This window comes from Diabrotica virgifera, chromosome 5 (genome assembly GCF_917563875.1).
Source record: "Diabrotica virgifera virgifera chromosome 5, PGI_DIABVI_V3a".
Lineage (NCBI taxonomy): Eukaryota > Metazoa > Arthropoda > Insecta > Coleoptera > Chrysomelidae > Diabrotica > Diabrotica virgifera.
The window spans coordinates 23,611,338-23,625,433 of record NC_065447.1 but is presented as its reverse complement, the minus strand read 5'-3'; the positions used below and the strand labels follow the sequence as shown (position 1 = coordinate 23,625,433).

General features: G+C 34.7%; 1 protein-coding gene across 1 annotated transcript in view; it reads left to right on the top strand.

Moving 5' to 3' along the window:
• Positions 1-3,664, top strand: part of LOC114327860 (probable G-protein coupled receptor No18) — a 400,100-nt gene extending 396,436 nt beyond the window's left edge. The window contains exon 3 of the mRNA XM_028276573.2: positions 2,473-3,664. Coding sequence (XP_028132374.2) covers positions 2,473-3,509 — 1,037 coding nt within the window. The 3' untranslated portion in view covers positions 3,510-3,664. The remainder of the gene's footprint in view (positions 1-2,472) is intronic.
• Positions 3,665-14,096: the final 10,432 nt, after the last annotated feature.

The following is a 14,096-nucleotide window of genomic DNA, read 5'->3' as shown; positions in this document are numbered from 1 at the left end:
GTTATTTATTATATATTACGAATATGTGTGCCAAATATCTCGACAAAATATTCAAAATTACAGCCGCAATCTTGGAACGCGTTTGTTGCTACCTGTTTACTCTTAATAAAGATTGTCGATCTCTTGTCCGACAAATTTACAGCTGCGTTTCGTTAGTCCAACAACGTAAGTATGTTAATGAGGCGGGACACGGAAACGCGTCCAATCTGCATTCTATAATTTTCAAAAAGTGGTAGACTCGCTCAAACGAAGCATTTAAGACCATTTTTAAGACTTTTGTAATCATCTTCCAAAAAGGACGATGTACTTTCGACAATACATTTACGCATATGCACTCGGTATTAAGACCAACCTAGGGAAGCATGCATGTCCTTAAAGTACAGATGGGATATCTATGTTCTGGATTGGGTGGGTTTTTTTTGCACAAACCCTCACAATCTCAATTCTAGCCACCACCCATGTACCAGTACCGTCATACTGTGGGAGGATTTCATTCGTTTTTTAGGATTGGATCATATGAGCGTCCTGGATAATGAGACGCCTACATGAGGTCTCTTTCGCTTAATGTCCAGGACAGTGTGGGGCGCTATAGTCCCATGGTCTTTTTATTTTGTCTCTTGATTGTTATTGCATTTTTGTGTACCGGATCGTTGCTGATTTGCCAAGAATCTAAACCTCTGCCTATGCTGGAAATGGACCACTCTCCGAAGCCACTATGGAACCATCAGATATCCTTTCTGGTCACTGTAGACCTAAACAGCACGAATATCTACTTGTACTTACATATAATCCAGGATATTAGTGATGACGAAAGAGAAACCTCTTTTCACGTTCTTTGCCAATGATCAGCACTGGCTTACCATAGGTAGCAAGACCTTGGTTCGGCATTCGCCCAGCGGAGCCAAGTAAATGAGATACGCTTAAGAAAACTTGTTGCTTTATTTGAGGCCACCAGATTATCGAGAACATTCTTATGGTATAATTTTGTGATATTATCGAACCCCTCGGACAACAGAAAATGGGCTCATATTCTTGACTTTCGCTGATCCTAGTAGATCATGGCAGTTTCTGTTTAGATGATACAGGATAATACAATGGACTCACTCTACTAGGTTTAACTTGAACTAGTTGGAAATTGGTCCAATTCTAAGGCTCATCGTCATCATCAACCTGTACGCGTCCACTGCTGGACATGGATTTTGCTCAAATCTTTCCATATGTCGCAGTTTTGTGCGACTTGCATACAATGCCACGTCATCCGTCCATCTGATTAAAGGGGATCCTCTACTCCGTAGTGCTTCTTAGCTTGTCCTCCACTCGACAATACATCTTGTCCATCGGTTGTTAGATATTCTGGCGAAATGTCCTGCCCAATTCCACTGTAGCTATGTGATTTTTAATGACTTATTTTACTTTTTCCTCGCCCTAAGTAGTTTTGCGTGTTCATTGGCGGATTAGTATTCTCAAAGGAAGGTTGTTAATTCTTCTTTTGTACGATCAGCCGATACTTTTTCTGGTGTATGTTTGATGACGGGATTTTCTCTTTTGTTATCTCTTTTTTTTTTGTTTCCGTTAGTACAGTATCAAGTCTATATTTTGTTTATTAAGTTTCATTTTATGTTTTTATTCAATCTTTCCTCTTACTATAAGTGTTTATGAGGTTGTTTCCTCGTTTAATGATATACACATTTCAGAGCATGATCTCCTCCATTTCCTGAATGTCTCATTTGATCGAAGATCGTGACAGAATCGTACTCTCCAGTACTTATCATAGGCTACACAAGGGTATAGTATCATAACCTTCCGTAAAGTCTCCACAAATAATAGATTAGTTGGTCTATCTATATGAGATTGTGTAATTTCCTTGTCTTTTTTTGTTTCTGTAATGACATATATCGATATGTTTTGTTGTTCTAGTCCGTGTCGCGTTTTACCTCGCCAGCTCTGTATATTCTATGTGGCAAAATTCATTGTTCTCTATCGTTGCTGTAGTCGTCTCCAAGTGTTCAATCTGGTATTTATTGTATTCTGGGATTCGTTGCCAATTTTTTTACAAGTAATGGGGAACAGGCAAAATTTTTAAACTCCCTACCTGGAGGGCCTGGTAATTTTTTCTCAGAGTGTTATTTTCAAATACCCATTGTCTTTCACGATTTAAGACATGTATATTTTCTTTAATTTTATTATGCCTTTAGGACCATTAGGTAGAACCATATCTGCTCCATTTACCGTTTATCTTCCTCTGTAACCCTAGACATGGGATTTTCACAAAGTAGACATGGGCCAGCTGAACTCTGGTCTTTTATAGAGCTGTTACTTCTCTATTCCTTCTTTTTTCAGGACCAACTGCATCGGTTTTAGAGCTACTCTGTTAAATTGCTTGTAGATTTATTTATCTTTATTCCTATGTCATTGATTTACCCTCACTTTTACTATTGAGGTAAAATGTTAATTTGGTTTTATTTATTGCAGGTATCTACATCTGCAAAATGTGGCTTACGTCCGACATCCTCTGCTGTACTGCCTCCATCCTAAATCTGTGCGCTATCGCCCTCGACCGATTCTGGGCCATCACCGACCCAATAAACTACGCCCAGAAACGAACTGTTAAACGTGTGTTAGTTATGATAGCGTTAGTCTGGACGCTCTCTCTAATAATAAGTGTCCCACCTCTAATCGGCTGGAACGACTGGCCGTCACCAGAGATATTCGCCGAAGAACAAGTCTGCGTGCTCACCAGGCGCCAGGGCTATGTAATATACTCATCCTCCGGGTCTTTCTTCATACCTCTACTCATCATGACAATAGTGTACATTGAAATATTTATAGCCACGAAACGAAGATTACGGGAGAGAGCTAAAGCTGCTAAAATCAACATATCGAAGACCGTAGGACGAAGCGACGAGAACAGAGACAGAGAAAGCGTAAGCAGTGAAACAAACCATAACGAACATCCAAACGAACAAACTAAATCAAACGACAAATTACTAAAGAAAAAATCCAAAGACAGTAGCAAGAACAATCTAAAACCAGTACTCGTGCATGAAGATTCGTTGACTGATGTCGGAGAAAATTCATCAGCTTCAAATAGAAAGAACTCAAATATTAATACAGAAAAACCTGTTGCCAACAGCTCTTCGACTACCATCACCATATCCAGCTCCAAGCCCAGTCCTAAGGTAGTACTAATGGACGGAGCTAAGAAGCCTGGATTCGTTTCACAGTTCATCGAAGAAAAGCAGAAGATTTCTTTGTCCAAAGAGCGGCGAGCAGCTAGAACGTTAGGTATTATAATGGGTGTCTTTGTGGTATGCTGGGTACCATTCTTCTTAATGTATGTGATTATACCATTTTGTCCAGTGTGTTGCCCTTCGAGGAGGTTTGTAAATTTTATTACGTGGTTAGGGTATATAAATTCTGTTCTAAATCCTATTATTTACACGATATTTAATATGGACTTTAGACGAGCGTTTAGGAAATTACTGGGACTTGGTGGGGGGAAAATTTAATGTTAAGATAATTTGTGATTACTGTAGCCAAAGAGGGTATCGGTTTGTTTTGTTACGTTTGATGATAGGTTTTATCGAGATGTTTTTGCTATAAATTTTATATAGTTATTGACCATAAGGGAGATGTAAATAATAAACAGATTTTATACGTAAAATATACACTCACTGACAAAACATTGCATATTTTGAAATTAACATGTAAAATAAAATTGTGTGTGCTTCCCCCAGTGTCATAAAAATAGGATTTCTTTTCAGAATGCGATGTTTTAATGTATCATATAAATGGTATAATCGGATTTAAATTTAATATTGGCTATATGGTGGCCAATATAATTTTTAAATTGAATCTCATTAAAGTAAGTATACACTATTCTACCGACATGAAGACCTGTCTTATGGTGTACTAACACGAATTCGTTATCCAATATGGCTGGCTAATGGCAAAACATGATCTTATTAAATGTTTTTAATGAATACATATCAGCTGTCATTTACCCAGTCACCTCCACAAGTTCGGTGTCTCCTTTCCAAAAAAAGAATGTGTGTGTACTTTGTAGGCACGTAAGAAGTTATTCTTCTATTATATAATTTCAACGAAGTAAATATACTTAACAGGTTATTTGTATTTTATTTCAATATTAAACTAACTTTCTAATCTACCACTTTCAAAATTTTTTTATTAAAACAACCAAAAATTAAAAAAAATATGAATCGTCCAGGATTGGAACCCGCGACCGGTGCGACCTTCCAATCACTGACCCAATGCTCTACCAACTACGTCACCGAGCTTCTTTAAATGGCACGTAAGTTTCGGATATAACTACACAACACGGTGACAAATAGTCATATAAAAATGTTATACCTACATAATATTTTATTATCTAACTACAGAGAAAGACAAATCCAAAAATTACAATAAATAATACATTTACTAAAAACACTAATATATTCTTTTAATGACTTATTTGCGCTGATACAGATACATACATACCAATCTTGAAAGATTAGCAACGAACTATTACTGTCTGCGTGCGCATGCGCGCAGATTTATGAAATTTTACTCTCAATCGCATCGCGCCTAAAGAAGAATAACTTCAAAATACCACTCCAAAGCACTATGCTATATACATATATGATCGGTTTAGAACGTCTTGCGGCGTTGTCCGATTCCCAAATTCCATTCCTTCCTATTTTGCCACAGGTGATCCCTGAGGTCTCGCGCGCTCATCGCTTTTCGGATTCCGGTGGTCCAATTAACTTTCGGTCTCCCTCGCTTCCGATGTTCAGGAGGTTGCCATTCCAGACATTGTTTTGGAAGTCCCTCGTCATTAATTCTCTTTACGTGTCCATACCAGATCAGTTGTTTTCTCTCTATATTTTTCATTATTGTTCCTTCTATTCCCATTCGATTTTTAATGTCTTCATTGCTGATATGTTCTCTTCTGGATATACGTAATGACCTTCTGATTGCATCCATTTCCACTACTTCAATTTTGTTTTTGTTTTTTTCTGTAAGCCTCCAAGTTTCTGCATCATATAATAAACTACTTTTAATCATAGTCTCGTAGATATTAAATTTTCTCTTATTCGATATTTGAGTACTCCAAAGAATATTATTGAGACATCGGATTGCTCTTTTTGCTTATGTAATTCTGGAAGTAATTTCTTTGTCATCAGTTCCAGTTTTATCAAATGTTAGTCCTAGATATTTCTAATCTTGACAGGCTTTAATTTTTTTATTATTTTCCACAGTAAGATGAATATCGTTCTCTTCTGAGCCAACAGATAAGTACTTTGTTTTATCTATATTGACGTCCAATCCCCATCTTGAATATTCCTCGACCAACTTACGCATCATGTCATGTCTTCCCTGTCGTTTGCTATTACGACCTGGTGGTCCGCGAACTGGGGCGTGTAGAGGCATGTATTGTTTAGCTCGATGCCCATTCCATTTACTTTCCTCTTCCAACCTTTAAGTGCTGCTGCAACGTAGATTTTAAAAAGGGTCGGAAATACGCAATATCCTTGTCTAAGCCCCTTAGTTACTGGAAAGCTGTTCGTAAGTAAGTTTCCTAACTTTACTCGTAAACGTAATCCTGCATATAGATTTTTTAATGCATTGGTGAGAGTGTAGCTTACTGGTGAAGAATGTAGAACTTCCCACATCTTATTTAAGGGTATGTTATCATAAACTTTTTGTAAGTCAACGAATTTCAGGTGCACTTCTCTGTTTCTGTCTGTTTTTTTCGCTATAATTTGTTTTAAACTAAATACGTTGTATGTACAAGAGCAGCCAGCTCTAAAGCTCCCTTGTTCTTCTTCTTCATATTGGCTATATTCGGACTCTATTAGGTCTCTCAGTATTCTACCATACAGTCTACTGAATGTGCTGGTCACCGAAATTCCCCTGTAATTTTCTCAGTTTCGCTTATCTAATTTCTTATGGATGGATGAGATATAAGCCATTCTCCATTCATGAGGCACTGGATGTCCATTTAAGAATTCGACGAAGACTTTTGTTTGCATTTGAAATAGCTTAGATGTTCCATTTTTAATCAGTTTTGCTGGAATACCTTCTGGACCACAAGCTTTACCATCCTTTAAGTTTCTCACCGCTTTTATCAGACTTTCTACGTCGATATTTATATGTTCTCCTTCTATTTCTATACCTTGTATAGCTATATTTTCTAGATTTTCTCCTCGTTCTTCTGTTAACAATTTTTTATAGTAGTTCATCCATTTTTTGTGACTGTAAACAGTGTATGGGTACTTTTTCTTTATCGTTCTTTTTTACGGAATTTATAAATCTCCAAGCTTCTGTGGTTTTCCTACCACCTATATATGTGTTTATCTCCATACATTTGCGATCCCATAAATCGTTTTTCTCCTTTATAACTGTGTTTCGCACTACTCACTTTATTCTGTTGTACACATATTCTTATTTTTCTTTGTCAAAACTAGTTCTTCTATTTCCTCGTTATCTGCCTCGGTGGCAGCATGCTGCCACCACCAAAATTAACACTCTGTATAAGGTTACATGTGGTATACCGTTTACAATATCGAAGTAAGTTTTACAAAGCTTCGTCTACAGAAGAGTTGGCGAACAGTATGTCAGTTGTAACCTCATACAGAGCGTTTAGTTTTGGAGGTGGCAGCATAGTACTACGGAGCGGTATTGTTTTGAAAGGACATACCGAACATGTGAGGGTGATTAGGCGAATGCCAACTGATATGTACATTGAAAAATTTTTAGAATATCATGTCTTGCCACTTGAAAGTCATATTGGATATGACATATTGGTGCTAGTGCACTAGTGAATACTTACCTTGATGATATTAAATTTAAAAATTATACTGGCCAGTAGGGCCCAGAGCAGTTTTAAATCCGATTGTAGCACTTATGTGATATTTTAAAACATCGAATTTGGAAAAGAAATCCTATTCCTATGATACACGGGGCTAAGGATATCAGCCAAAAAAAATTTCATTTCACATGCATATGCAATATTTTTGTCCGCGAGTGTATTTTTTTATTTATGAGCAGTTTTACCTTAAAAAAATAATATGTAGATGGTATAGTTAGAATGTTTACACATTACTTTATAATTTACTTAAAAGCAGCTCATAAATCACATAGTTCAATAAAATTATGGTAGAAAATACAAATTTAAATATATCAGGTTCACTCAGCCAAAAGTTTCTTGTTAATGTACGGTATCGTAACTCTACTCTATACTCAAATATCATCAAAGTAAATGAAGAAGATTTAACTAATTGATATTAGATACTCAATAACAAAATAATAGAACAAGTGATGGAAAAAAGAATACTTGGGAATAAAACTGTCAAGTTACGGAAAAGTGGAACAAGAAGTACAAAAACAAGTTGACATACAAAAATGGCGAACAGGGCAGCAGGATGTCTCAACAATACAATCTGGAGAAACAACTATCTCATAACGGAAACGAAAACCAGAATATATAAATCAACAATAAAACCGATAATGACGTACACAGCAAAAACAAGAGCAGATACGGCGAAAACAAAAAGACAGCTGGAAAAAGCAGAAATGAAAGTCTTACCAAAAATAACAAACGAAACTCTAAAAGACAGGGTAAGAAGTGAGGAAATACGAGCGAGATGTGGTATAGAGGAAATAAACATGTGGATCAAAAGAAGAAAAATAGAATCGAATCAACACATAGAAATAATGACAGAAAATAGAATAGTACGAGTAGCAAGAGACAAATCGGCAAATGGAAGAAGACCATTGGGAAGCCCGAGGAAAATATGGTCAGACAACGTAATTGAGGCTAAAAGCCGAAGTAAATCGGGCATGAGCCTATTTATAAAGTAGGAGAAGAAGAAGAGGAAGAAGAAGATATTAGATACTCATGAACTCACTTTTACTTTGGGAGGCTTTTAAAAACATGTCAAATTTTGATTACGACTTTAAATCAGATAATACTCTAAAGATAGAACATTTTTATTATTTGTGCTTGCAATTCATTACTGCGATAAAACCATAGGACCATCTAAATTCTTCTATTAGTTCCATTATTTGAAAGTCCCGTTTAGTTAGTCTGTCAAACTCGATAGTTATTGAAGCAGTAGAAAAAATGTAGATTCACAGGCGGATGTTGAAGATACCTTGGACGGCAACGAAAACAAATTAATGAAGAAATACTAGGGAAGGTAAAAAAACAAAGAAAATTCAAAAAGAGTGCTAAACACTGGCGCTTAAATCTGAAGCATATGTGGAGGGAAAATTAATATACATAGAATACTTCAAATGTCTTAAAGGCAAACTATACATAAGATTGGAGAGATATAGGAAGAATACAGGTTCCTTAGATGCAAAACATTCGTGAATGGACTCAGATACCAAATGCAATATAAGCGGCAGAAGATCTAAAAGCGTTCGTAATGGTGATCGCCCACATCGGACAATTCTGATATTTCACGTGAAGAAGAAGAATGCGAGGTAAGGAATATGGGACGCGAAGATTAATTTTATTAGGTAGGATAAAGGAAAGAATTGGCCAAAGAACCAAGCAACATGCGTGACTGTGATATATAAAAAATTTGTTGCATAATTCGACATAATATGTAGATGAAATTTGTACAATTTTTAGATAGGGACAATTAATAATAAACGGCAGATGAATGTCATCACGTTGAAAACGTATGATTTTTGAAGAAGAAGAAATAGAGGCAATTAAAGAAACCCAGTTTTCTCTATGGTCTGCCATGTAAGATTATCCTACTAGTATTACCTTCGTAATAGCCAATAGGCATATGATACTTTTCTTTCTATTTTCGATCTTCTGCCTACCGTCATGTAATTTTATCCAAATAATGCCACTGTAACACATAAATTTAGACAGATAGAAAATATAACCACACTATGTTCCTATTATGTAGCTATTTGTATAATAAACTTTCTCTTTTCCTTTTGGTTTCCCAATTTAAAAGAAATTCCTAATAAATGAATGAAAATAAGGTTTACCGTACTAAAAATTATACTATCTCGTCATTATTTGAATTATCTATATCATTTTATTAATTACATCTCTTGGTGAAGAAATTTTGTTGAACTATTTTAAAAGTATCTTAGTAAACCAATTTTTAAGGATTTCGAGGACTATTAACATAAAAATTTTAAAAGCGCTTTTTAATACTTACATTCTATAGTATTAGTATTAGAAAAATATACCAAAGAATCTATTAGTTTTCAGAATAGTAGGAAATTGTCCCTTAAATGTAAAGCTTTTAACAGTTTTATTGACTCCTGTGTTAATAATGTCGTACTTTTTTTAACCCTACGTTAGGCGCGTCGCTATTGCTGACAAGCTTAGGCGCGTGGTCTACGATTGTAGACCAAGAGTTTTTTGTCGTATAATACACATTTTGACAAAATTAACAAATTAGTGGTTAATAACATGTTTATTTATGTTCGCACTTTAATATTAGATATTTTTTGTTCTTTGGCTTTTCTCATTTTGACAGTGGTATAATTAAAAACGAGGTCATGATTTTTTGGGTCTTTATTCGCAAGTAAATGAAAATGGTCAAAAAAATAAGCTCAATTTAGTAAAAAACACAAATATTTTTTATCTTTGAACTTATAGAATGACCAATAGGGATAAATAATAAAGAATAGAACTAAAAAGTAAAAAAAGAACAAAACTATTAAATGGTCAAAATGGCACAATTTTAGTCCGTCAAACATTCAGTGCAAATATCCCCAAAATGATGATTGAATGCAAATGTGTCACATCTTTGGCATGCCCTTCTTGTTGACATATTGCAAATTCATGCATAAATACAACATCGTCCCACGTAATTTGTTGGAATATTAGGGGAGGGGGGTACGACTTCTTGAACTCCGAGCAGTACGCGAGCTCGTCGTCTAAGTTCTCTTAGCAGGGAAGGCATAGTTGATCTACATTCAATTTGCTGTTTGATTAGTTACCATGCTAAGTTTTCAATGAAGTCGCTTCTTGAAAAATTTTCATTTATGTTATTAGGTTTATATACACAACAGGCTACATATTAGCTTTATATATACAACTAAAAACTGGAACGCGCTTAGTCGCGTGGTCTACGGTTGTAGACCAGTGCTCTTTGAATAATGGTAAAAAAATAATGCAGAGAGATCGGCGGCGTTTAGCAAACTGAAGAGTAAGTTGGAAGTATTAGTAACAGCTACTAAGCCGGATGGGGGCGTATGTGCAGTTTTATGCAATTGGCGACCACTTAAAGGAGAGTGGTCTACGATTGAAGACCACGCACCTAACGGAGGGTTAATAGAAAACCAAAAATATAGACAAAATAATTTATTGATAATGCTACTGGAGACCAGCATTTAAGATTTAAAGGAATCGGTACCCATTTCAGAGACCGACATTCGAATAAAAGCATTTTCTCAAGAGACGTTTTAGAAACTATGGAAAACAACCAATTTTCTGTTATATTTCGTCTTCTAAACAGTTTACTACCTTGCCTTGACCTATTTTTGAATTCAAACATCCAGTTATAATTGTATCATTGTTTGTTCTTGTGTATGTCCTTGAGTTCTTCATAGAAGCATTCGTCTCTGCATCAACTTTTTGTCTATATCAACACCAGATTAAGGACGAATCAGAGTTTTGACAGGTGTCAAGTAAGATGGGACTTAGATGGAAGAGAAGATATGGCTCCTAATCAATGACAGTAAAACTAGATACATATATATTAGTTGCAATAACCGAAACAGAGAATTAGACCAAACATCACCATCGATAACTTGCACGTCAGAAAAATTAAGCATCTTGGAAAAAAATTAACTTAAGTCAATAACAAACCACAAGACATAAACAATAAAACCATAGGATACAAGTCGGCAACAGATGTGTTTATGCTCTTCAAAACCTTATAAAATCTAGACAACTAAGAAGACATACAAAGATACAACTATATAACACCACTAGGTACACGATCGGTAGTGATGTATGATAGTGAAACATGGACGATAATAAAGGCAATCGAAAAGCGACTATGCGTTTGAGAAAGAAAAATCCAAAGGAAGATCTTTAGGCCTATGTTAGATGGATGAGCAGGACGATAAGAACTTAAAAAGAGGTCAGATAACTATATACAGAGACTAAAATAATAAAGGAAATAAAGTTCAGAAGACTTCAATGGGAAGGGCATACAAGACATTCTGATGAAAGAATAGTGGGACTGATAAGGGAAGAACTGGAAGAAAACCACGTGGAAGTCCTCAACTCCAGTGGCGAGATAATAAATATAGTAAGAGATCTTAAAGCTATGGGCGTGGACAATTGGCTGGATATTGTTCAAGATAGAGAGGAATGGAAGAATGTTGCCAAGTTGGATAAAACCCACAAAGGTTTGTAACACAACGGGTTAAGTAAGAAAGTCATGTTTTTATTGGCAATAATTTTTTCCAACGAAATATGTTTTCTAATCGTTTCCTTTTTGTTGTTGCCGTGTAGCTGGCAATCTTATTTCACTGATAAATTTATTGAAAATTATTACCTAGTAACCCACTTATCACGTGTGGGAGTCATATGTTGCCCTAAAGCCATATCCATAGGAATTATATCTACCCTTTGGATTTTACTATGTTTACAACTATATTAGACTTTTAGTCTATTTTTAAAAGGTTTTAACCTTTGTGTTTTTGGGTGACTCACCATGTTCCTGTACCACTGATGATGCTCTTGTTACAGAGCGAAAACGTTTTGTTTTTATATTTGTTGCCCTTCTAGGGGCTTTTTATAATAATATATCTACCAAGTCGAATTTTTCATTAAATTTACTTGTAATTAATGGTACACAATCAGCTACATGAAATTCTTCCTTATGGATATTTATTTCACTGACTCCTAGGATGCCAGTATTGAGTCTGTTTGATTTCCTGGACGATCCCATGGATTTTTCGTGCTTAGTACATGATGGTCATGTTCCTTATTCCTATATGTATGTTTATTTTTGATAATCTTACATTTACTCTTGATGTTAATGTAGTATTTGCTGTTTCGCAGATATTTTGATTGATGTCAACATGGGAGGGTTTGTGGACTTTTTGAGATGTGTCTCTCTACCGGATCTAGCTGTCCGAAATCCGTGATCAGTTGTTCCTATGTTCTTATCTCAAAATTTCGTTTTGGCCTAGAAAATCTCAATGTACATATCAAACTAAACTTATGTTGCTTTATTACTTCGTAATAATTTTTTTTAATTTATATTTTGAAAAATTTTCCCAAAGTGGAAGTCGAAACGTCAAAATAAATGTATTTTGAACTAAAATTGTGGTAATTTCCTACAAAAATAGAAAATAATATTAAAATTATATAAGAAAATAGCTTCAGAACAATTGACATTGGCAGAAATTGAGATTTTAAAAATTTATAACAAACTTCATCTGAAAAATAGATCGATTGAATTTATTATTTTATTTTTAAAGCTCAGCCATTTTATTTATTATTAAAGTTAAACGTTCTGACAGCTCTTCTTTCTTAAGAAAATGTTTTAAAGTTTAATATCATAATACGAAGTAGATACTAAAACTGAGTCGAGATATCGTTAGAATTAAAATTTCATTGGATCCTAAAAATCAATCATTTACAATTTTATTTTTTATTTATATATTTCTTTCATCTATTCTTTGCTAACTCTAAACTTAACGTCTCTTAATGTGCATATATTACAGAATTTGTTTGGACCGGTTACTGCAAAGAGACCCCAAACTGCAAGTGTCAAAAAAGGGATAAGATGTGGGCATCATAAATGAATAAAATAAATTAATTAATTTCACAAAAAAAATTTAGTTTAATTTATTACAAGTTATAATCGATTCTCCAGTTGAAGTAGTGTTGGTATATATTTGCGTTGAAAAGAAAACACAGGTCTTTATTAAAACTGATAAAAGCTTTGACAAGGTTTAGGAAGACATGAGCGATTGATATTATTATTTTTAATAATAAATATGCTGTGCTTTTTAATAGCGAAAACTGATAATATTACAAAATGTGTTATAATTAATAAAATACACAAAACAGCGTATATACCATTAAGTTCCTTATTTCATCTGCAATCTGCTGATACACCTCTTCTTCTTTTTGTGCTGTACGCAATGCAACATATTATAGACGTTCATGCATTTTTAGCATTCTTAGCATTCTTAGCCTATATTCTATCCAAATACATGCAAGTGCCTCTTTAGTTCCCAAACCATTTTTGAAAGTAAATTGAGTGTCTTCTGTTCTTTCTTCACCTGAGTGTCTTCTTCTCTCTTCTAATTATGTATTATTTTTGGGAACACCTTTAGTGTATGGCTCATTCTTCTTCTTCTTGTAGTGCCTATCCGTTTCGGATGTTGGTGGCCATCATGGCAATCAGTACCTACTTTGCCCACTGCTGCTCTGAACAGATTTTTGATTGTTGTGTTGAACTTCGTATGTGAGCCAGGAAATCCTTCAGCTTGGAAGGCCATGGCTCAATAAACTAATTAAACGATGTTTTTGCAGAGACTGTTGTATTGTGTTTCTTTGGTATTACCACTGAGGTTGTTTTAGCCAGTCTGTTAGGCCCGGCGAAAATTGAACCTAAGCCAGACCAGGGTTGTTTTGTTCTAAACATTTTGTTTTAAACAACTGTTTTAAACATGTTTAAAACGCTTAAATTAAACAAGCGTTTTTTTCATTTTTTTTGTGAATAATACATAAATATGAAAAAAAATCTTATACATATTTTTATACAGACTTTGTAACAAATATATTTTTATTTATTAATAATCGGAACACAACAAAAATTGGAAAACTCAAAACATTTTGCATACAAGAGTTAATAAATTTCTCAAATTGTTTCAGTCTCATAGTAATTGTGTAATCTAAGTCATCAATTTTATCAGCCACGTGGTCACTTATAGAATTAAGCTCTTTAAAAACTGAAAACAACTTAGCAGCTTTGACATTGCCTAGCCGGTGACATAGTTTGTAATTGACTAAAGCGTATGATGAGAAGAGTTTTTTTTATGTTGTATAACCATAGAATGCCACCATGCCAATGGTTGTACAT